Below are 24,249 nucleotides of genomic sequence, written 5' to 3'. Positions count from 1 at the left end.
GGGTTTTGCAACTGTGTAATACTTTCTTACATTATAGAAGCAATATTAAATTTGAACTAATGTTGCTAAAAGTTAGAACTTGGATAGCTTAGAATGAAAATATTTCTGTTTATTGCAAAGGAAAACTATTGATTTTCTAAAATATTCTCTGTCATACACAACTTGAAACAGGTCACGTCGACCAAATCATATGGCAGAACTGACAGCGACGTATATCGGAAGGCAGTAAGATCCCTTGGCTTTTGGTTTGGCAGTAGTCGACAGCCATTTCTAGGCGCAAGTAAATGAAGAAAGGCAACGTGTTTTGTTATCAAGTAACGTCTTCATCAATTACTTTAATTTTAATGTAATCTACGAGTAGTTGCTGATGTTTGATATTAACATGAAAAGGATTCTGTAGACAGGGAAAGAACCTGTTTTGGGCAACTGCTTCTATAATCACCAAAATGCATTAAATGATCTTCAAGCACATGTGTTTCAGCAGCGGTCTGAAGAAAATGATACTAATAATGACGGTAATAATCGAATTATCTGGTAATTTCACACGTCACAGTGGATTTTCTCGAACTAAGAAATTTGTTAAACTAGTGAAAATTTCAAAATGGCTTCACATCGAAGATATGACGCCTAGAAGAGTCTTTACATCCTGCTGACATGAGAGTAGCATAATCTCCGCGTCAGAATCTTGCTTCTACTTAACTATTTAATAGACTCACATTTTTTCTCCCCGTGACTAATTTTGTAAAGTAAGTACATCATCCGTTACAGTACACTCCTGGGACTGGAAAATGTGGCCACAATGGTCTGGTGGAACGAACTATCACAGGTGCAATGCGTGGGTTCAGGCTTTTACTTTTGAGACACACAAACAGGTTTACTTTACCTCTGGTAACCTCAAGAGAAAGACGTTATAATCCAGAATCCGCATTAAACATCACGTTTATGCATTACCAACGGGGCAGAGCCGGTTTGTGTTGGAAAAATGACATTGGCGGAAGTCATGGTAAACAGAAATACTGTCAAATTCAAATTGTTCTGAGCACTATGCGACTTAACTTCTGAGGTCATCAGTCGCCTAGAACTTAGAACTAATTAAACCCAACTAACCTAAGGACATCACACAGAGCCATGCCTGAGATAGGTTTCAAACCTGCGACCGTAGCGGTCGTTCGGTTCCAGACTGTAGCGCCTAGAAACGCACGGCCACACAGGCCGGCCGAAATACTGTCGCCACTAAACTTACTTAAATTAGAAAATTTTATTTTATTTGATGAACCGATAGCCATTTAAAGCAACAGGGCTCTTATTTTATTTGTACTTGATTGAAGTAGAGGCGCTGAAAAATTTGGTGCTGGACTGTGATTAGAATTCGTATCTCCTCTTTTGAGGATCTGAATCTCTCGAAACAGTATAGATCAATAATTTCGTTCCTTTTTCGAAGACTGCAGTCTTATATAGGTCTCCTCCAAAGATAAGTATGTTGGTCCGAATCCTGATCCAGTACAAAAATATTCATAATTTCATTTTCACGTGCAAACCAGCCTGCTAGTGAAAATTAACGTGCGTTTTTAATGTCTGTTCATGTGTTGTCAACAATCGCAGTAGGCGTCGTTATTGCTGGTCAACCACGCACACATCTTACTGTTGGTGACTAAGCAACTGATACTTAAGCTGTACTCGTGGATGATAAAGAAGGACGGTAGGTGTGCGGTTCGATTGTCGCTCAGGCAGAAAAATTTGTACCCTTATTTAAGATTCAAACACCTAGCAGCTGGTAAGAAAAACCGATACGTAACATTTCATTTTACTTAATTAACAATCCGATTATGAGTTGGGTTCGTATCTCCATCACAGAACTTCTCATCATGCGCTTCCTCTTAAAAAGCATGCACTCTTTGTTACTTCTGAATGGAAATATATCAGACATCTTTCATGGTTAATTAACAGAGACGAAAGAGTCTTGATGCGAGTACCATTTTATTACAAAGACAGTCGTCTTTTATTTTCAAACTTAGATTTGGTTACGGATATTGGCGAAAATTTCAGTAATTCCTGACTCTTCATGGCTAGTCGGCAGTATGATATGATTAAATTAGATTAATTCTGATTAGATTAATACTTGCTGCACAGATCATAAATACGACATTTTGTAATGATGCGGAACGCGTCATTTTAATGAAAGCTTTCTTTACATACCATGATTAAATTACTTTTCAACTATTTTTTACTCTCTCTCCTTTTTTTATATTTATGCCTCTCTCTCTCACTCTCTCTGTCACACACACACACACACACACACACACACACACACACACACACACACACACACACACACACACACATTTTTTTTATTTGTTTGTTGCGCTAGACTATCGGCCTGGCCGGAAAACGACAATAAATGAATCTCCTAGTTTTGAGTTCACTTATGAAAGAAATATAAAAATATCTCTGAGAGTTACTGATTTATGATGCTTAGTTTGCAGTCAGTTCTGAGTGTTATTAGTAACTCTACTCCAGTCCCTAAAACTAGTTACAGAGATTCGAATCAGATGCATTACGTATTTCAGCCCATGGCAGCCGCATCTCAGAGACGTCGGCTATGGTCACTTCCCAGCCCGCTGTAGGAACACATCTGTTCGCCCTCTTCCTGCTGGTACTGTAACAGATTTGGCAACAAGGCAAGGTATGTTTGGCGACTCTGTGATCGAAGAGTTACTTCCAGGTGTGCACGGAATTAAGACTCAAATTTCACTTGATTTTCTTGTCATATCCAATGAATAATCTGAGTTATTATTGCTTGAGGTGTAACAAAAGATTGTAAATTTACGGTTTTCAGTTCACTAAAGTCGCTGCACTGTCCTATCGCAACTTATCTCGTCTTTTAAATAGCGTTTTACAAGTTCTAGACAGTACTGGCCTCATAAGAGGAAGTTGAGACACATACAACTTTGCTGTTGCCTTAATAGAAATCTTGTTTTTTTTTTTTGTATTTTCTTCAATTCTTACAGGGAATAAGCAAATTTTTAGCTCAACAGATTAAAAGATAATCAGCAAGCTTAATTTATACTTATTTAGTCACTGCCATGTAATACACCACACCAGCTAAAATGCAGCCCCACTGTGAATGCCGTTCTCAAAAACGGAGTGAGTTGGTCGACATTTGCAAGGAGCTGGAAATCTCTCTACTACTGTCAAATGAATGGTAGCTGCTGTGAGTTGTCACATTGGAAGAGCTTCCGAAAGTCATGTACCTGTGGTACGAGTACCGAAGGTACCTGAAGTACTATCCGCTCCTGTGGATCCCATGTCCTCTGCAGTAAGTATGGGATCTGTCATTACTCACCCACTTTACTGCCAGAGGCATCTCAGCGGGAGAGCTAGGCCTCCTGTACAGGGTGGACAGGGACCAGGAAGGACTCACAGCGTTTCACCGATCCCCCTAAGCAACAAATTTCAGGTGCTGTCTTTCACTGAAACTGAGCCTGTGGGCCTCGCTTCACCTGTTTTGGGGAATCTGTTTGTCCAATATCAAGAGGAGGCAAACACAAAAGGACAGGGGACTATATGGATTAATTGTTGGCAGTTCAAATGTATGACAAATGCATTACTGAAATGGAAGCAAGGGACATGAAAGGACACCTGGTGCATTCAGTGTGTAGCCTGGTGGCCTCATACAGCATGTTGAAGAGGCTATACCTGCGGCCATTTAGGGAAAAGGGTGCATCCAACTGCACTCTGTGGCACACATTGGAACAAATGAGGCCTGTCATCTGGGCTCAGAGGTCGTTACTTGTGCCATTCCAGTGACTGGCAGACAAGATGAGATCAGCTTTATGGAGTTTTAATGGACTCACAATTTGCAGCATATTGCCCAGAACTGATTGTGGCCCTTTGGTCCTGAGTCAAGTGCAATACTGAACCAGAGACTTCGAAGGCTCTGTGACTTCCTGGACTTTGCACCATAGGGTTGAGAACTGTGGGGGTCTCACTAAATGAGTGAGGTGCACACTACACGTGTGAAGCTCACACAATACTAGGTACAGAAAGCTGGTTGAAATCTGAAACTGATAGCAGTGAGATCTAGGGGGGAGGGGGGGGGCAGAGTTTTATGGGTAAACGAAAGGCTATGCAAATGGGAAATGGAGATGATGCATCTGCCACAGTAAACATGAAACTCATATCCATCAAGATAGAAACTGAAGCTCCATGTGAGATTGATGGGTACACTCAGTATCAATCTTGGGCATAAAATGATAATTGGATTGTTCTATCACCCACTACACTCGTTTCTTGATGGAACCCAATGCTTACAGAAATCCTCAGTTCACTTGTATGCAAGTTCCCCAGTCACAGTGTAATCATCAGTGGAGATTTTTAAACATCCAAAAATCAAGTGAGAAAATTACAGTTTTGTTAGTGTTAGGTGTCATTAAAAAATGCCTACCTGGAAAATATAGTACAGAACCCCACTCATGATGGAAACATATTAGATCTAATGCCAAGAAATAGACTTTATTTCCTTGAGGGTGTCCACGTCAAAACTGGTATCAGTGACCATGGTGCAGTTGTGGCAATGATGATTACCACAGTACAAAGAAAAACTACAACAAACAGAAACTTGTTAATAAGCAGAAAGATGTTCAGTAAACCAGATAAAAAATCAGTAGTGTCATATCTCGATGAGGAGCTTGAAGCTTTCAGCGCAGGTCAGGAGCATTTAGAGAAACTATGACTCAGGTTTAAAAGAATATCTGACCATACACTGGATAGACATGTACCCAGTAGAACAATTCATAATGGGAGGGCCCTCCCATGGTAAAGAGTTCTAAAGAAACAGAGATTACTTTATAATAGGTGTAAAACAAACCATAGGGCTCTAGATACAGAGAAGCTAAATGAAACGTGTTTGGCCATCAAGAGAACGGAGCTTTTACTGACTACCGTAGCTGGGTACTGTCAAATGATCTTTCACAAAACCCAAATAAATTCTGGCCGGATGTAAAGGCTGTTAGTGGCACCACAGTAAAGTGTCCAGTCCCTAGTGAATGAGACAGGAATTGAAACTGACGGTAGCAAAGCAACAACTGAAATGCCTAATTTAATTTTCAAATGTTTCTTTGCAAAGGAAAATTCATAAGAATTGCCCCCAATTTAATCCTTGTACCCCTGAAAAGATGACTAAAAGAAGTATTAGTGTCAGTGTTATTGAGAAACAGCTGGAATTGTTAAAATTGAACAGAGCTCCAGGACACAATTGAATCCCTATCAGATTATATAATGGCTTTGTAGCTGAATTAGCTCCTCTTGTATCTATAATCTATTGTAGATTCCTCGATCAAAACACCAAGCACAGTTCTTGGCAAAAAGCACAGATCACACCTGTCTACAAGAAGGATAGCATAAGTGATCCACAAAACTACCATCCAGTATCCTTGACATCGATTTGCTGTAGAATCGTAGAACATATTCTGACCTCAGACATAATGACGTAGCTTAAACAGAATGACCACCTCCTCGCCAACCAGCATGGATTCCATAAACATCAATGATGTGAAAATCAACTCTCACTTTTCTCGCATGACATACTGAAGATTTGGATGAAGGCAGGCAGATGAATGCGGTATTTCTTGATTTCCGAAAAGCATTTGACTCAGTACCACACCTATGTAGATAGTCAAAAGTATGATCAAATTGGGTATCAAGTGAAATTTGTGACTGGATTGAGGACTTTTTGGTAAGGAGAAAATGCAGCATGTTATCTTGTATGGAAAGTCATCATCAGATGTAGAAGTAACTTCGAATGTGTCCCGGAGAACTGTGTTGGGACCCTTGCTGTTCATGTTGTATATTATTGACTTTACAGAGAATATTAACAGTAAGCATAGACTTTTAGCAGATGATGCAGTTATCTGTAATGAAGTGCTGTCTGAAGGAAGAGGCAATGGGAAAAATGATGGATGTCATTTGGAATCAGCTTTCAGGAGATGCAATTTAAAGTTTGAAACACTTTACGATCAAAGCTTGGGTGTGTAGTGTGAAGCTATGTGCACTAATACTTAAGAGTACTTCACTGCCTCATGTTGTTAATAAATTTTATAATTTTTATTTTAATATTACAGTCACTACATCCAATTTTCAAGTTTACTACACACTATTATCAGAAACAACAATGAATGTCAGATATGTGACACTGAAATAATACATTTAAGGCGATGTCTTTAGTTCTCACTGCTGCACCAAATACTTTGCTTTTTTCTGACACTTGCTCTTTGATTTTTTTCGTCTCATAAAATGGCTGTTTTCATGTAGCAAGCCCTGGCTGCTGGGCTTGCAAAACTGTGTCAAGTGTTGTAGGTCCCTAAACTTTTCAAGTAAGAGTGGGATGAGATCTGTAACAGAGCGTAAATGATATTATTTTCCTTCATAACTGCAGAAATTGATTTCTTGTAATGAAAGATTAATACTAAAACCACAGTGCCAGATATTTTGTTTTATTTTAAGAGCATGAAATGAGAGTAACCATCTTGGTTTGAAAAGTTCTCGGAACGCAACAGCAAAAGAGTACTTACATCGCTGAAACTTTTTATATTTTTTGATGTAGTCTCCTTGTAGGTTAATGCACTTGTTCCGACACAATTCCAGTGCCTTGATCCCATCTCGAAAATGAGTTTCCTCCAGGCCTGCAAAATAGTTGTCAACTCCAGCTATCAGTTCTTCGTTTGAAGCTGAATCTTCAACCATCAAGAAAAATTTTCAGTTTTGGGAAGAGATGGAAGTCTGACAGTGCCATATCAGGTGAACATAGCAGGTGTGGCAACAATTCATACCTTAGTTCGTGTAATTTTGCCATGGTGACGCACATGTGTGCGAGCGCGCATCAAGAGTCGCGGCACCCATCATGCAGATAATTTTTTCATTACTAATTCTTCAGTTAAAATGTGATATACCCTTTAGATGACATCTGACAAGCGTGAATAATTTCACGCACTTTCAGTCGGCAATCCCCCATGACCATTTTGTGCAGTTTTGCAATGATTTCTGGAGTAGTGACACATCTTGGCCGACCACTGTGTGGATCATTATCTAAGCTCTCCCGACCAAATTTAAATTCATTTGTCCACTTGGCAACAGCTGAATATGAAGGAGCAGAGTCCCCCAGTGTATTCTGGAAATTGGTATTAATGTCCTTTTCTTTCATACATTTCTTTACAAAGTACTTAATCACTGCTCGAATATAGGTTTTTTTTTTTTTTTTCCATCTTTGCAAATCACTACGCACGAACAACAACAGAACCACGTCATTGCCACAGCTCTCTTCCAAGAGCACTAATGTGGCATGTGTTTACAGGCAACAGCCCAATGAATATCACTCATTTCATTAGCACTGATCTCCTGTGGTGATTCTGAGAACTTTTTAAACCACCCTCGTAATCCAGAAGAAAGAATTCTCCAAGATTTAGCTCATTAGCTGTATCCTCAACTTCATGGCGACATGGGCTATGGAAAGGTTGCTTTACTGGTGAACTCTCCCATGCACCATTGTAACAACAGCTCCTTTACCGACTGAATTCAAAAGAGCACTTCTTCTTGAACAGAAGTGATAAAAAGCAAGTCCAAGATCTGAGAAGTGATGCAAATCTTGTCTAGGATACACTGTTTTATTGAGTTTATACACATCAGTCCAATTAAGCAAAAATTTTGCTCATCGTAACATTTCATTTGATAAAATTCTTTAAGAATTTGTAATATCTGTTCAACACACACATTTTCAAAACATTTTAATGTCTTACACTTACAGTCTTGGTCGGAGTCATGAGATGATAAACACAGTGTCATCACTGGCTTGAACATTCTGCCATAACTTCTTCTCTTCTTAAAAGACTTCTCTGTGTTACATACATTTTGAGAGTCATCTATGTCATCTTCTACATTTCCCATGTTATCGTCTTGCAAATAAATAACATCCATAGGGTGAATACGGAATAAAAGAAACAGATTTGGAAACATGTTGGAATGACAGTCATCATTTTTCCCTACGCCACAACTGACATCTAGCATTGTTTCCCCTCATAGGTAATTTTCAGATCATTACTACACAATCACTATCAGTGTCCTTGCTGTATAACACTGTATGTGCATTCTGTGTCTTCAGTTCTGCATTGCCACTCCTAACTCATTTTCGACAAAAAAGTGGCATCCACCATTTTTCCAGTTGGTTCTTCAAGTAGTAAGTCAGATTGTGATAAGATTTCAAAGTGATGCAAAGATTGTCAACTTGCTTTAAATATTTAAGAACATAAAATTGTGCACATCACACAATGAAAAAACAGTGTCCTTAGGCTCAGTTGTAGGTAAAGCAGGTAGTAGATTTCGGTTTATTGATAGAATACTGGGGAAGTGGAATCGTTTACAAAGGAGATTGCTTACAAATTACTTGTGCAACCAGTTCTAAAATATTGCTCAAATGTGTGGGACACACATCAAATACAAAAGGGGATATTGAATGTATACAGAGAAGGGCTACATGAATGGGACACACATCAAATAGAACTAACAGCGGTTATTGAATGTATACAGAGAAGGGCCGCATGAATGGTCACAGGTTTTTTGACCCATAGGAAAGTGTCAAGAGATACTGGAGAAACTGAACTGGTACTCTCTTGAAGATAGACATACACTATCCCAAGAAAGTCTACAAACAAATTTTCAAAAACTGGCTTTAAATGACTCTGGGGATATACTACAACCCTCTACATATTGCTCACATAGGGATCACGAGGACAAGATTAGAATAATTACAGCACACTCAGAGGCATTCAAACAATCATTCTTCCCATGCTCCATACATGAATGGAACAGCAAGAAACCCAAATAACTGGTACATTTGGATGTACCCTCTGCCATACACCTCATGGTGGTCTGCAGGGTATAGATGTAGACGTAGATCCAACAAATACTCAAGGACAATGGATGTAAATGCAACTCTGAGATGCAGACACAGACACAGAAGGGGAAGCTGTTGCAGGCCACAACATACCAGCCATAAGCCTGATGGGGTGGGGGTGGTGGGGAGTGGTGGGAGGGGTCAGCCCTCCTCTCTCAGGAGAAGTGGAGGGGAGGAGGTGAAACCTCATATGCTATGGCTATTTTCACAGTTGACACTGATGGCGTAGGATGTTTGTTTATTGCTTATTTAGCCTGACCGTTTTACATATGACCAGAACAACACATACAAAAAACACTGCAAAAACATTCACAAGAATACTGATACTAAGCGAAAGGACTGTGCTTTTTTTAAGACATGGTAATGAACAATATCACAACACGTTAGAAACAGGAGGTGCATGGGTATGAATCAGTGAAGTACAGGTGGTACAACAACTGTTTGTATTAGAGGAAATCATACAGAACATTCCAAGAAAATAAACTGGATATCAGGTTGGGAAGAAAGTAAGTAAAGAAATAATAAGGAAAGTGCTCTATTTATCATAATTTCAGGACATAAACAATAATAAAATACATTAGTTGCACATGAAATCACTGTACATAAAAAATATACAAAGAACAAAGAAAATTAGCTTGTTATTAACTGCATGCACAAATATCTTTCTGAACACAAACAAGTAATTGGCAGTATGTTAATCTTCCTTGTTCTTCCTATGAACACATCAGCAGTCATCTGATGATTCATTTATTTCCTGCAGCATTCTTCTCTTCCAGTCAGAATAGCTTTCCTCCTCTTTTGGAGGTGACTGACTTCTTCTTTTCACTGCTTTCTGCAAATCTGAAAGACGTGAATTGACTGCTAAAAGGGTACCAGTTTTTGATAAATATAACAGGCATATGTAGTTTCCTACTGACCTCTATTAAAAACACACAATAATACCACAACAGAGTGAGAAGGTAAAAGGATACGTGAGGGTGTGGGTGGAAAGACAAGGAGCACAGAGATCATAGATGTAGGTGGAAGAGAATTAAACGTTAATGATCAAGGAAACTACAGACAACACTTTTAAACTTGGTTCGACATTTAAAGAGTACTTTCAATCAAATACTGTCAATTCACTTTCTTTCTTTGTTGGTTCTAGCTCTTTCAATTTCTCTTATCATCTCCACAAATTGTTTTCTTTCTGATGTCCATATAACTCCTGTTATATTGGTTTTCCTATGTTGGAATTATTCTAATTTTAATAACAACGCTGTACAAAAAGACAGATTGTGGCTTACTATAAAGATGACACGTTGAGTTGCAGACAGCGGCAATTAAAAGACACTTCCACATAAGCTTTCGGCCACAGTCTTCATCTAAAAAAGAAGGAGAAACACACACCACTCGTTCACACGAACAAGCACACCTCATGCACAAGATTGCCAACTCTGGCAGCTCAGAGCAGAATTCTGGTCTGATATTGCAACCCATAGTTTCTATTGTTTAGTCTAAGTTTACCACCTTCTTTAAGGAATTTTTTTCTTTATTTGTGACTAACGAATATTATTTCTTTTCACATCTTTTTTGTTCCTTTGCTCTGGATCATTGTTCATTTCTTTTATCACATTAAAATGCACATTACCTTTGAAACTTCCTGGCAGATTAAAACCGTATGCCGGACCGAGACTCGAACTCAGGACCTTTGTGTTTCACAGGCAAGTGCTCTACCAACTGAGCTACCCAAGCACGACTCATGCCCCGTCCTCATAGCTTTACTTCTGCCAGTACCTCATTTCCTACCTTCCAAACTTAACAGAAGCTCTCCTGCGAACCTTGCAGAACTAGCACTCCTGAAAGAAAGGATACTGCAGAGACATGGCTTAGCCACAGCCTAGGGGATGTTTCCAGAATTCTGGGCACATTACCTTTATTAACCTGTTCCCACTAATTCTCTGAAAGATGTCTAAAGCGAATTAATCTCTATGCCACTAATACTTCTGAAATTTTTCATTATTCCAACAGACTGCTTCATCACCACTACTTTTTCTACCATCTTCAGTATGTAAATAACAACAAAAATAATGATGATGCTAATAATAGTAGTAATAATAATAATAATTTTTTCAACCACCTTCAGTATATAAATAACAACAATAATGATGATGATGCTAATAATAATAATAATAATAATAATAATAATAACCCCGTGGAGGCCTAGGGAAAAGAATAGGCCTCCGGTATGTTCTGCCACTCGTAAAAGACGACGAAAAGAACAAACCACTAATAGGGCTAACCCCCCCCCCCCCTTTAGTGTGATTAGTTGGTTCAGGACACAACTAAAGAAGCCTCGGACAAGCGCCGTCATGGTCGTGGACGACGCTTGAACCCTACGCCCATCCACAATGGTAACGACACTGCTAGCCAACTGGAAAATGATTTAAATCCAAATAGAGGTGTTTTGCAGGATATGCTTCCTGCAACCACCCTAGAAGGAAAACAAAGACAGAAGATGAGATGGTCAGATGAAGTTAATCAACACCTCATCTTCTGTTATTACCAAGCAACAAACCTAGGAACCAACACAACTGGATACAGATCACAAGTATACACAACATTTATCAACAGATACCCAGAATTAAAATTTTTAACAGAACAACAACTAGCTGATCAGATCCGTGTAATAATAAAAAATAACAGGATACCCCAGGCAGAATTAGAAAACATCAAACAACAAGTACAACAAATGCTGGAACAAAATAATGTGCAATCAGATGAAGAAGAAAATACAGTAATGGACTCACACATCCCAGAGCAAACAAACAAAGAACAACATGCGTCAATTAAACAATCAGAAACCTTAAGACTGCCACCAGAACAAGTACAGATAGAACACGAAGTGACACACATGTTAGATATAGAAGAAAAATTTCAGCTGACATATATAGAATACAAAGACACAAATACAGACATTAGACCATTCTTGCATAGACCGCCAAATAACCCACAAGTTGAAACAACAATAAAAACTATCACACACAACAAAATAAATGAAAACACAACTATGGAAGAGTTACAACTACTGGTTTATATAGGAGCACTCACTACACTAAATATCCACACTAGGCAGAGATCAGAACCAACCAACACAAAGAAGAAACCCACAAAACCAGCATGACAACACAGGATACAGATCATAATAGAAAAACTGAGAAAAGACATTGGACAGCTAACACAATTTATAAGACATCAAATGTCAGAAAAAAAAAAATAGGTTAGGTAAAATCACACAACAAGAAGCGATAGAGCAATTAGATGAAAAGATGTGGGAATGTGTTGTTTTATAAGTTTATGTTGTAAGGCAAGCTGTTGATGTATTATTTTTGCTACATTGTCATGTCTTCTGGGGTATTCTGTACTTGCTAGTATTGTACATCTGCTTGTGATGTGATCTACTGTTTCTATTTGTTGTTTGCAAAGTCTGCATTTATATGTTGTGGTATTGGGATCTTCAGTAATATGCTTGCTGTAATATCTGGTGTTTATTGTTTGATCCTGTATTGCAATCATGAATCCTTCCGTCTCACTGTATATATTGCCTTTTCTTAGCCATGTGTTGGATGCGTCTTGATCAATGTGTGGCTGTGTTAGATGATATGGGTGCTTGCCATGTAGTGTTTTCTTTTTCCAATTGACTTTCTTTGTATCTGTTGATGTTATGTGATCTAAAGGGTTATAGAAGTGGTTGTGAAATTGCAATGGTGTATCCAGTGTATTTATATTAGTGATTGCTTGGTACATTTTGTAGTTTCTGCTCGTTCCGTAAAGAATTTTCTGAAATTGTCTACTTGTCCATAATACACGTTTTTTATGTCAATAAATGCTCTTCCTCCTTCCTTTCTGCTTAATGTGAATCTTTCTGTTGCTTAATGTATGTGATGTATTCTATATTTGTGGCGTTGTGATTTTGTAAGTGTATTGAGTGCTTCTAGTTCTGTGGTACTGCCTTTCACTACTCCAAATGAATAGGTCAATATTGGTATAGCATAAGTATTTATAGCTTTTGTTTTGTTTCTTGCTGTCAATTCTATTTTCAGTATTTTTGTTAGTCTTTGTCTATATTTTTCTTTTAGGTCTTCTTTAATATTTGTATTATCTATTCCTATTTTTTGCCTGTATCCTAGATATTTATAGGCATCTGTTTTTTCCATCGCTTCTATGCAGTCACTGTGGTTATCCAATAAGTAATCTTCTTGTTTAGTGTGTTTTCTCTTGACTATGCTATTTTTCTTACATTTGTCTGTTCCGAAAGCCATATTTATATCATTGCTTAATACTTCTGTTATCGTTAGTAATTGGTCGAGTTGTTGATTTGTTGCTGCCAGTAGTTTTAGATCATCCATGTATAGCAAATGTGATTCCAGTAATATTGTATCCATAATTTGTATTATTTAGCATGTTGGATAGTGGGTTCAGAGCAAGGCAGAACCAGAAAGGACTTAATGAGTCTCCTTGGTATATTCCACGCTTAATCTGTATTGGCTGTGATGCGATATTATTTGAATTTGTTTGGATATTAAGTGTGGTTTTCCAATTTTTCATTACTATGTTTAGGAACTGTATCAGTTTAGGATCTACTTTGTATATTTCCAGTATTTGTGGTAACCATGAGTGGGGTACACTATCAAAAGTTTTTTGGTAATCAATGTATGTGTAATGTAGTGACCTTTGTTTAGTTTGAGCTTGATATGTCACCTCTGCATCTACTATCAGTTGCTCTTTACATCCTCGTGCTCCTTTGCAACAGCCTTTTTGTTCTTCATTTATAATTTTGTTCTGTGTTGTATGTGTCATTAATTTCTGTGTAATGATTGAAGTTAATATTTTGTATATTGTTGGTAGGCATGTTATGGGGCGGTATTTAGCTGGGTTTGCTGTGTCTGCTTGATCTTTAGGTTTCATATAAGTTATTCCATGTGTAAGTGTATCAGGGAATGTGTATGGGTCTGCAATGTAACTGTTAAATAACTTAGTTAGATGTGAATGTGTTGAGGTGAACTTCTTTAGCCAGAAATTTGCTATTTTATCTTTTCCAGGGGTTTTCCAACTGTGAGTAGAATTAATTGCTTTGGTGACTTCATGTTGCAAAATTATCAGTTCAGGCATTTGTGGTATCATCTTGTATGCGTCTGTTTCTGCTTCTATCCACCGTGCATGCCTGTTATGTTGTACCGGGTTTGACCATATGTTGCTCCAGAAGTGTTCCATGTCTGTTATGTTTGGTGGATTGTCTATTTTAATGTGTGTTATCTATTGTCTGGTAAAATTTCTTTTGGTTTGTGTTGAATGTTTGGTTTTGTTTCCTTCCATTTTCACTTTTTTTTATCTTCTAAGTCATTTGGCCAATGCTTGTAATTTCTGCTTCTTTTCATCTAATTGCTCTATCACTTCTTGTTGTGAGATTATTATTATTATTATTATTATTATTATTATTAAAAGAAATAATATAGCAGCAATAAAATGGTCACAATATCGTTTTCAGTTATCTCTGCCAAATACAAGACTTAATGTGGTGACCAGAGGCTGAAGCAGCTTACTTCAAGAAGCATCTGGCACAGGACATACCACTGGAACACCCAAGATGGAGCACCCCTTTGGTGCTTGTGATTGATGCAAGCCAAACAGCAGTGGGTGCAACTCTTCAACAAAAAGTAGGTGGCAAATGGCAGCTGTTCGCATTTGTTTCTAAGAACTTAACACATGAGTAGCAAAAATGAAGTGTTATCGACTGTGAGTTACTTGTTATTTATTTAGCTATCAAGCATTTCTGGCCATTTTGCAATTTTTATGGACCTCAAGCTGCTAGCAGCTATCTTTCAGTGAGCCGCACACCTCAGCTCACTGCGACAGTGTAGGCAGGAAGAGCCATCACACAGTTTACAATTCATGTGCGTCACATAACAGGAAAAACAATCCTGTCACAGACTGCCTACCTCAGAACTGTGCACTTTAAACTACATTCACTGGGCAGAGTTGGCATCTAAACATCAGGAAAATCCTCTCTTATGCAGCCATATGGAGGCGCAGTGAACGGCTCTAGCATCTGTCAGCTCCGAATGTGCCTGACAGAATTTGATGTGATGTAGCAAAGGGGAGGCAACAACCCTAGATACCAGAACAATATTGTCATAACTTGGTACACCCAAGAATCTGATCTACAGCCAATACAGTATTCAACAAATTGATGTGGCCTTTTATGACAGTGTAATAAGATTGGCAGGAATGTCTTCCTGCCAACCACTCACTTTCCAATGCCACCAACAGGATTTTCACATATACATGTGGACGTCATGGATCTGCTCCCATACACTTTGGGACAATGTTATTTACTCACTATCATTAATCATTTCACCTGGTGGTGAGATGTCATCACAATCCCATCTGCTGGGATGGTTGCAAGGGCGTTAGTGCATATACAGTTCTCTAGGTTTGGCTTCCTCAAAACATGATCACAGATTGTGGGAGGCAATTTGAAAGTCAACTTCTCCACAAACTTTTACTGCAGTGCAGCTGCAAACAAGAGTAATTCTACCACATGCTCAAAACTGCCCTAATGTGTAATGCAACATTGTGGACCAAAGAACTGCCTCTAGTCATGGTCGGACTGGGACTGAGGGTAAAGGAAGACATACAGTAATCCTCTGCGCAATTAGTCAATGGGGAGCAGCTGCTGGTTTTGGAAGAATTAATCCTCCCGCTCAGTTGCTCCAGAGCTATGTACACAGTTCGCACAACAACTCAGTGCCAGAATGAGGAACATTCAGCACACTAATATTGTCAGACATGGCAACCAGATAATGTTTGTGTACAGAGACCTGTACAAAAGTACGACGTTTGGCTCAGTGATGGTGCAGTGCGCAAATCACTCAAATCAATCATTTCTCTGTACTCTGGATCGTAACGGGTAGTTTCAACAGAAAACCACAATTTCAGAATTGATAATAGCAGCAAGAAGGAGTCAGTTTCTACAGAGCAGCTCAAACTTGCATACACCTACATGTGCACTCCTCACTAACCTCACATAACTGCACTGGAACATAGAGAACACAAAAGTGACATCCGCAGAACAGGAGCAGCTCGTTCCTGCACCAGCAACCTTTACAAGAACTTCCAGACAAGTACAGTGCAAGGTCCCTCAATGACCCGGTGCACCTAGTTCCAAAAACCTGGAGGGCTGATGTGTTGGCATCACAGATTTACTTTGTCACAGTGAATGAGCAAAGCTATTGCTGGCTATAAAAGGAATCGTTGCTTCATTTGGCATGGTGACAATTACGCATGTTAACCCAAAACTATCCACTATACCAGCAGCACAGCACGACTTGTGTGTGCTGACAAGAGATAGTTACCTCACATGTGGTTACAGTGTTACCAGATTGCCACTCTTTAACGTCCTTTTTCTGCCAGTTGAACTCGCCGGAGAGATTTTTTTTATCATTGGCATGTGAGGATTCATGCTGTGAAGCCCGACTGCACAAATTTCACTTCATCCTGTATATAGACTGACTAATTCAATATAATGAAAAATAGCTCCCAGCTCTCCAACTGGATGACACCTTTAACATTGCTTATGAACTCTTAAACGATCTTACTCGAATAACTACCGCATAATAGGTGGGAAGCATATCAAACAACTTTTTTACTATCCTATATATTGTGCTCATTCTGAAATTGACAATGAATTGTACAGGGTAAGATCTGCTTATAGCAACTAGTCTGAAATCTTGGTCTAAAGGTGCTTGGATTCACTGCTATGAAGTTACATAGCATCAGATTCTGCTGAAAGGAAGTAGCTTTACCTGAATGATTTTTTTAATTTTCTGCGAAATGTACTTTAATGTGTCCAGAATGAGATTTCACTCTGCAGCAGAGTGTGCACTGATATGAAACTTACTGGTAGATTAAAACTGTGTGCTGGACCGAGACTCGAACCTGAGCACACAGTTTTAATCTGCAAGGAAGTTACTTAAATGTGTGCTTTATATAAAAAGCTATTTTAACATAGTGGATTCTATATTGGCTGATACATTTAAAATCTTGTCCTTGGCTACAGCAAACAATAAAGCACAATTAAGTATCATTAAATTAAATGTATTGGTACTGCAGTAAACAAAGCACAATTCTCCTTAGTGGATTACTAAGAGCATATTTGAAATCTTACATCAGCTTTTCCACCAAGTACATTCAAACTGATTTCGACCCTGTTCTGATAAACTGATGGAAAATGGTTGAAATATAGAATTCAACTGACACTGATATTGGTGGAGATGGCATATCAGCTCACACAAAATGCAAGAAGGAATCCAAGTGTGATCTTGATTATGACAGAACTATTTTAGGGGACCAAGATCACAGTCTTCAGCACCTGTACTAAGCTACTAAACGCAAATATGGATAAAAAACAATAATCTCTCTCTCTCTCTCTCTCTCTCTCTCTCTCTCTCTCTCTCTCTCTCTCTCTCTCTCTCACACACACACACACACACACACACACACACACACACACACACAGGGCATAAGGCACATGTAGCACAGTGATGATGATGATGATGTGGAGATGTGTGCTTGGAGGAAAGACAGGCAGAGAAAGGAGAGACGGAACACGCCAGCAGTATTACAGGACTGAAGGATGTGTTGCAAGTGTACCTCCCATCCATGTAGTTCAGAAAAGCTGGTGTTGAAGGGAAGGATCCAGATGGCATGGATTTGAAGCAGCCACTGAACTCAAGCACATTGTGCTCAGCAGCACATTCTGCCACTGCGTGGTCAACTCTGTTCTTGACTATAGTTGTCATCTGAACGACCCCTCACACACCCACATTCTACAGGCTCACAAAATTCACACCCCCAACAATACAGGATGTCTCAATAGGTTCCCTGTGCTCCCACTGAAAGAATCTTGGCTCTTAACTAATTAGTCTCTCATATCAAAGATACAACCACATTCTTCATCGACACTCTACCATCTCCGCCCATAACCACCTGGATCCCTACTCGTCACTGCTGATGCAATCTTTCTACACACCAACATCCCTCAAGTCCATAACCTTGCTGCTATGTACACTAGCTCTCCTAATACCCTTCCAACTCCAAACCCTCTATCTCATTCCTTAAACTCCTTTCAATTACATTCTCACACACAGCTATTTCTCCTTAGATGGGAAGATATATAAATAAATCTGTGGTGTACAGTCATGGGCACCTCCATAGCACCTCCTATGCCAACCTGTTTATGGGCCGTCAAGAAGGAACCCTCCTGGCCTCCCGAAACACCAAGTCCCTTGTGCGGTTCAGATTCATTGATATCTTCAAGATCTGTACCTTATCCTCATACTTCTGCAACCGCAACACTTGACCTCAACCTCTCTGATGGCTCCATACATACCTCTATCCATATCAAGTCCACTAACCACCAACAGCAGACTTGAACTGCATTTTGACAGCTGTCACCAATTCCACACCAAATAATTGCTCCCATTTAGCCTGGCCACCTGTAGACAGCATGTCTACAATGATGAGAATACTGCTGCCCAGTATGCTGACGGTCTCACAAAAGCTTTCACAGACAGGCACTGATCCCCAAACCTAGTCTGCAAACAGATTTCCTGTGCCATATCCTCACACATTCCTCATCCGCACATTACCCTTACAAACCATCTGTAGAATGCGCTCCTGACCACACATCATCATCCTGGACTACAGCAACTCAATCATGTCCTTTGCCAGGGCTTCGACTACCGATCATCGTGCCCAAGAAAGAGGACCATCCCCTCAAGATCCTTTCCACCCTTCCTGAAGTGGTATTCCACCATCCATCCAACCTATACAACATCCTGGTCCATATGCCACTCCCACAAACTTGCCTTGTGGGAGGCCCGAATGAGAGATCTGCGTGGTTCACCCAGCCCATCCTGCTCTAATCCCTTCAAAGGCTTATCCTATCCCAAGCAAGAACCACCTCTGAAAGCAGTTATGTCATACACCACCTCTGCTGCAGTTTCTGTACAGCACTATATGTCAGCATGACCACCAACCAGCTGCCCACCAAGATGAATAGGCACTGACAAAATATAGCCAAGAACAGAGCTGATCATTCAGTAGTGGAACATGCTGCTCACTGCAACACGTTCAACAGTTGCATTACAAACTGTACCATCTGAATGGCACAATACCAGCTTTTATGAGTTACACAGTCTAGAGTTATCTTTGCAACACATCCTTCACTCCTGTAAACCTCCTGGTCACAATCTCTGCTAATCCACTGCACCCACATCTTCTACAGAACAGTCCAGTCCCCCCTTCCTCTGTTCCTTTACCCCCTCCCAATCCATACCACCACATCATTACTGTCACCTTGTGTCGCAAGAACTCACTGGCTACAGTGACAGCATGTCGCATTCCTAACCGTTGCACCTCGCTGCCTCTCCCTCCCGCATTCCATCCCAGTCCACACAATGAGCTGCAACCATTGCAGCATAGTGTGTTCAGATGACACACTGTAGCTGTGCAGGTGTGTGTGTGTGTGTGTGTGTCCTTTTTTTCCCCTAAGGGAAGTCTTTCCGCTCCCGGGATTGGAATGACTCCTTACCCTCTCCCTTAAAACCCACATCCTTTCATCTTCCTGAAGAAGCAACCATCGGTTGCGAAAGCTAGTAATTCTGTGTGTGTGTTTGTGTGTTTTGTTCATGTGCCTGTCTGCCGGCGCTTTCCCGCTTGGTAAGTCTTGGAATCTTTGTTTTTAATATATTATTCACATAAAGATCAAATTACATGGGCAACAGGCTGCCCCATTTCCAAATCCTTTAATTCTTGTTAGCTTTTCTAGTAACTTCAATTTCTCCATTTGTGTCCTTAATTAATTTATATTCAACTGAAGGATAGGAGCTTCCTAGTGGGTGTCAGCAATTTTTCTCCTCTCTTGCTATTTGTTGAAGAGGGGACAATGTGATGGTTGGAGAGCTCGCAGAGGAGCTTATTGGTTCTCTCTAGCTGATTTCAGTGTCAATGTTATCTGTAAGCTGCTCTATTTTCTACTCAAAAAGAAAAAAAAGAAAACTATGGTCTCATGCCATTGGACCTGGCAATATTTGTGTTCTGTCACTTTCGTCTGATACTACCTTGATTGAAACGAGGGGTCTTCTGAGATGGTTGTGGTAGGCTCATTTGCTCTCAGTAAGCCTATATGGCTGAGACAATGAGTCCTATTGAAGCTATGACTATCACTTTTGAAGATGGAGCGAAGGGGACTGCAGAGTTTAGCTAAGATCCACATTTGCATGAAAAATTCCAGGTACATGTGTTCATACTAGCTTGTGTTGACAGGGTCTGAGTTGAGGAACCTTTCCCCTAAGATGTGTTTATCATGGAAGCAAAATATGACACAAAACACAGAGAGGACTTTTTAATATGATAATCTGTCACTACTTCTGAATATATAATTTGCTTCATAAATGTCATTTTTGGTATTTTTGTTTCTTCAAATGTTGTTATGTTGTTACACAGATAAGACTCCAGGTTGAGTGTCCAACCAAAAATATTGTGCTCTTGTTTGGTCATGTGCATGGGATAGTTGACTAGTTGGTGATTAGTTTGTATTTCCCACAGATAGCCTACCATTGAAATGATAATGCTATCTCTCCTTGGTGCTAGCATTTGAAGTAGTGTGTTGGACTTGGAATGGACAGCTTCATCATAAATTGTGTGAAACCAGCCACACAAATGTAGCCATTCAGCAAAGCTTGTTGCTGATCTTCATTTTATCCTTCAAATCAGCAATACAGTCCCATTTACATTCTTCTTTTAGCTCTTTAATATCAATGCATATTAAATCTATGCATGAGAGAAAATTGCTGCTATAGATGATAATTTGATGAAGCTCCATCATTGCTGGATACTCACTTATTACTCTGCTGTGGCAGGAGGAGGAGGAGGAGGAGGAGGTGGTGGTGGTTTAACATCCTGTAACTGATAGGAGCACTACACAGAAGTACACATACAAGTAGGAACAAGGTTAGGGAAGAAAATGAGTTGTGTCCTTTTCAAAGGTATCACCCTGAAACCTTTAGGCAATTTACAAAAACAATGGACAATCTAAACAGCTGGATGAATATATGACGTGCCACCCTCCAGTGCTAACCACTGCAGCAGCACACTTGGCATTCTATGCTCAGGCTTTGTGAAGTCCAATGGGAAGGGTCTATGTTCCCATGCAGTGTTCTAGTTCTTAGAAAATTCACCAACTTCAGACTATTGGCCATGCACTGGAAGTCCTTTTTTTCTACACAGAAGGAATAAAACCTAGTCAAATGAAATCCTGTGGTATTTTTATGGTTGTAAAAACATGATTGACAACACCTGTTTCTTTGTAACTGTAAGTAATTCATTCTGGGCTGAGCTCTACTGATTATCAAAAGCCCTCTTTCACCGGTTGGTGTTACTGGTCGCAGAAGGCACAACTATTTGTAAGGAGGTTTTTCACTTGAGACAATGGTAAATGGTGTGCTCCCCCAAGCAGCAGTTAAATTTAAAGTGAATCCTGTCCCTGTCTCGTAAACCTGACAAAGCCTAAAACAACTGAAATGTAGCTTATTTTAAAGAATTTGCTTTGATAACAAATCTTTCAATAACCACCACCCCATCAGCATGCAGCCAACACATCAGCATGTACCCGACACTGAGACTGAAAGGGGGGTGGGGAGTCTTTATATAGGGTTTGTAACATTGTTATTGTCTAGAGTTGAACCAAGATCCCAATTTCCTGTGAAAAAGTGTATTCCATTATGGCACTCAGTGGTCTTCACCAGGGTATGCAAAGAACATATGTTTACAGAGAATTGTTACCACTGTCCAGCCCCCAGTTCAAGCATACCAGTTCTGCCAAACAAACACACACAGTCAAAGCTGGCTGAACTGCGTGACATGTTTGCCTTTGGCATCACACACAGAACACATGCAGCTTTTAAAATTTTTTGGAGATGTTTGAATTTGCTCTTTCCCACCCACGAAAATCTCGGCATACTCCAGTAATGACTTAGGAAAAGCTATGAAAATAATGAATCAACAATGTAGGAAAAGACAGAATGCTTCTTACCATGAAGAAGATGCATCAAGTTGCAGTCAGGCACACTTAAAAGATGCTCACATATATCTTTTGGCCAAAGCCTTCGTGACTAATGGAATTCTGGACTGAGATGTTGGAGTTGGTGGTCGTGTGTGTGTGTGTGTGTGTGTGTGTGTGTGTGTGTGTGTGTGTGTGTGTGTGCGCGTGCACGCACATATGTATGCGTGTACTTGTATGTGTATGCACGTGTGTGCATAGTGCATATGAGTCTCTCTCTTACTGATGAAGGCTGTCTACCTGGAATTAATTGGCATATCACATCAAGATTTATGTTCCAAAACATTACTACTAATCAATAAAGCAGCTGCCAACATTTCTTTTCCATACTCACAATTCCTTTAAATTCCACAAAAATCTCTTTCTGGATTTCTCAAGATTATTACTATAAAATGAAGGCAAGTTATACAGAGCCCCTGATTTAACACTTCAGATGTTCACTAATGACATTTTAGAAGCAAAATTACATAATAAAAAATTGAGACTCAATGATTTAAACTCTACTTATGACAAAAAGTAACAATCACACCCAGTTCCTTACCATTCAGATTGACTTCTTTTGATATTGGTGCATGTTCTGCAGGTTCTTCTTTTTGTCTTCTCATAGATGCAGCAGATTTGTCAAAATCAGCAACTAACTTAACAAACCCACTTTTTTTTAGATTACACATTTCCATGAATTTACGCATCTGAAGCTTTACTTTTCTTTCCCTGAAAAGATTAAGATTGAATGTCATGAGAAAACTGCTGTGCAATACTAATGGATCAAACAGTGCCACTGCCATGAAAGCTGTACATCTATAATTATCTCAGAAACTAAATTACAGTAAAGGTGCAAAACTATATTTTACAAAATAGCAGAAGGCAAGGCACAGACATTAGCTTTCAGGACCAAAGATTCCTTCTTACTGAAAAATCATGCACGAAATAGGGAGATTATTAGATAATGTTTGAAGTCGCCCACCATTTCATATTAAATTACAATCACTAGGATAGTGCAAGAAGGAAATCAACAATGAAATGTAAGCCACAAATAGGTTTTGTACACCTGAGAAGCCACAAGCAGCATGGAGGGTAGTCAACAATTCAGACTGAAGGGGTGAGAATACAGTTGGGTTTTTTATTGACTTTTTCAAGCAAAGAGTTTTTTTCCTAGTTTGGGTTCCCCCAAGAGGTAAATGACTTGCTTTTGTCTAATCCCAAGTTGAATGCTGGGGGTGGACATGGAATTGGGGAGGGGGAGGGGGGGGGGGCATGACAGCAGTTATATACAGAAGCATGAATGCTAATCTGGCAATAGAAGTGTTGAAAATTAAGTGACGAGGAAATTACTAAATCTGTATTTCAATAGCAATGTGGAGAAAAACAATAGATGTCTTTAATGAAGCCAAGAGTACTACGCTAAGTGGAAGCATTGCTACAAGTTACTCATCAGAGCTTTTTAAATCCATGTGATACATCCTACGTTGAATAGGTAGCATTAGTGAAAGCAGCAGTGACTACCTGGACACATCACAGCATTTAAATAGTATGCCAGGCCAGCCAGAATGTGCAAACACTGCTTAAGTACCCAACTAAGCTGCATCCATTTATGGAAACGTTTTTTTTTTAAATAAATGTTTTAAATTACAAGTGAAACAAGAGATATAAGATGATATATATGAATATAAGGAAAAAATTATATCTAAAGAAGAAATGGCAAAAAGTATACAATGTTTAAAGACTAAAAAAAGCTTCATGATAAGAAGGAATTATAACTGAACTAGCTGAAAAAGATCCGCTTTGTTTTCTAAGAACATTCCAAATCACTCAAGAACATTGTACAAATAAATACTTAAATAAATCACAAAAGTGTTAGTGCTTGACACTCAGAAATACTCTTGAATACTCAAAAATACTCTTATATCCATTTAAGTATTCAACACTACCTATTCAACAGCACCCTAATTTGAAATGTAGTCCTCTTTCATTTCTTGATCTGCACTGAATTGCTGATCATGTTCTTCAACTAGTCTCTTGTTGGCTCAAATCACAGTTTCACACTTACACTATTTGATCCAGTGCTCTATATTTGTATTTGCATGATGTTAATTAACTGTCATTTGTTCATTACCACCGAAATAAACCTGCAAAAATTTATAAGACT

General features: G+C 39.2%; 2 protein-coding genes across 2 annotated transcripts in view; both read right to left on the bottom strand.

Annotated features, from left to right (window-relative positions):
* Positions 1 to 6,128: 6,128 nt before the first annotated feature.
* LOC126279119 (uncharacterized) lies at positions 6,129 to 6,749 on the bottom strand. The gene is made up of 2 exons (XM_049979598.1): positions 6,570 to 6,749; positions 6,129 to 6,389 (listed from the first exon to the last, which is right to left on the bottom strand). The coding sequence occupies exons 1-2, from the start codon at positions 6,739 to 6,741 to the stop codon at positions 6,226 to 6,228; spliced, it is 336 nt and encodes a 111-aa protein (XP_049835555.1). The 5' UTR covers positions 6,742 to 6,749; the 3' UTR covers positions 6,129 to 6,225.
* Positions 6,750 to 9,463: 2,714 nt separating this feature from the next.
* LOC126278204 (origin recognition complex subunit 6-like) overlaps positions 9,464 to 24,249 on the bottom strand; it is a 56,018-nt gene continuing 41,232 nt past the window's right edge. The window contains exons 5-6 of the mRNA XM_049978128.1: positions 22,645 to 22,814; positions 9,464 to 9,784 (exon numbers count right to left, since the gene is read on the bottom strand). Coding sequence (XP_049834085.1) covers positions 9,669 to 9,784; positions 22,645 to 22,814 — 286 coding nt within the window. The 3' untranslated portion in view covers positions 9,464 to 9,668. The remainder of the gene's footprint in view (positions 9,785 to 22,644; positions 22,815 to 24,249) is intronic.

This window comes from Schistocerca gregaria, chromosome 6 (genome assembly GCF_023897955.1).
Source record: "Schistocerca gregaria isolate iqSchGreg1 chromosome 6, iqSchGreg1.2, whole genome shotgun sequence".
NCBI lineage: Eukaryota > Metazoa > Arthropoda > Insecta > Orthoptera > Acrididae > Schistocerca > Schistocerca gregaria.
This window is presented reverse-complemented; position numbering and strand designations above follow the sequence as displayed.